This window comes from Asparagus officinalis, chromosome 4 (genome assembly GCF_001876935.1).
Source record: "Asparagus officinalis chromosome 4, Aspof.V1, whole genome shotgun sequence".
In the NCBI taxonomy this organism is placed as follows: Eukaryota; Viridiplantae; Streptophyta; class Magnoliopsida; order Asparagales; family Asparagaceae; genus Asparagus; species Asparagus officinalis.
Window position 1 is genome coordinate 81,704,291 of NC_033797.1, and position 1,339 is coordinate 81,705,629.

Sequence of the window (1,339 nt, forward strand, 5' to 3'; positions counted from 1 at the left end):
AAGCCTCCTTTGACTAATTGGGTAATGATTAGAGAGAGAGCTAGATCAATAAGGAGAGATACAATTGCTTCAAAGGTAGAGAAAACAAGCATTGAAATAGTAGCAAAACTTATGTTAGCCACGGAATGAGAAATACCTTCAAAGAAAGCCCAGTTTGAGGAAGAATGACATCTCTCGCGGGGGAAGAAAAAGAATCCCTCTCATCTCTTGTAGGAGTAAATCTATGGAGCAATTGAGGCCAAAGAAGGTTGTTCATAAGAAGAAGGAGAAGCCAGAAAAGGTTGAGGAGAGACATAAGAGTTCATCAATAAGCTACGTAAGCATCAATTATTCTTTACACATTCTTGTATGTTAATATTGAACGTAATTCTATAACTTTATCAAAATTACATGTTAATTTGTATTCTTTCATGTTAACTTTCTGTGTGCATGTTAGTGTACATTGTTTCATGTTAACATACAGTGTTACATGTTAATATTCATCCATGCATGTTAATTCTTAGTGACATATTAACTTTTGGCCTTACATGTTAACTTTTTGACTTACATGTTAACCTTTCAACATTTTATTGTCTATGATAACTATAATCCTTATTTTTTTTCATTGTTTATCTAGCTGATAAGTATTTGGTAATTTTTTTAGATTATTTTGCAACATATCAGTGATGCTTTTGAGAGGGAAGATGAGATAAAGAAGTTAACAAGCCATGAACAGATTCGTTTTCGGAGGAATGCTATTAAAATAAATTGGAAATTGCTCCATGTTGTCAAGTGTAGTAAGTGATATCAGTGGGATGCTTGCGCAAAGGAGATACAAAGGGTTAACAAGAAAGTGGAACCTTATGAAGGAACCAGTAATCTCATTGACCACAAAGACCTAAAGAAGAATGTAAAGAATCTTATGGCACAGAATGATAGGCTTACTAAGGCTACACAAAAGGAAAAGAAAAATATTTTGGATTCTTGTAATAAGGGTGATGATATTAGTTGCTTCGATTATCGTGAAGTAACCAATATTGGAAAAGAAGATTCTCCAATTGTGGAAGAGGTTATGCAAATAGAGAAGGAAATAGAAAAAGTAGGAGAGAAAAAAAATAAGAAGCTTCACGAGAAGAGAAGGAAATGGAGAAAGAAGAAGGGAAAGAAGTGGATGTTGAGAATGTTGAGAAAGAAAAAGAGAAGAAATAAGGGAATGAAGAGGATGCTGAGAATGTGGAGAAACAGAAAGAGAAGAAAGTGGAAGAGAAAGAAGAAGAGAAGAAAGATGAAGAGAAAAAAGCGGAGAAAGAAAATGTTGAAGACATCAATTGAGAAATTCATTGTAGCACCAGAAGCAAAA

The 1,339-nt window shown here is 33.8% G+C and overlaps 1 protein-coding gene across 1 annotated transcript in view; it reads left to right on the plus strand.

Annotated features, from left to right (window-relative positions):
• LOC109838987 overlaps positions 224-1,339 on the plus strand; it is a 2,067-nt gene continuing 951 nt past the window's right edge. Inside the window, exons 1-2 of the mRNA XM_020407416.1 lie at positions 224-346; positions 791-1,236. Of these exons, the coding sequence (XP_020263005.1) occupies positions 224-346; positions 791-1,236 (569 nt within the window). The remainder of the gene's footprint in view (positions 347-790; positions 1,237-1,339) is intronic.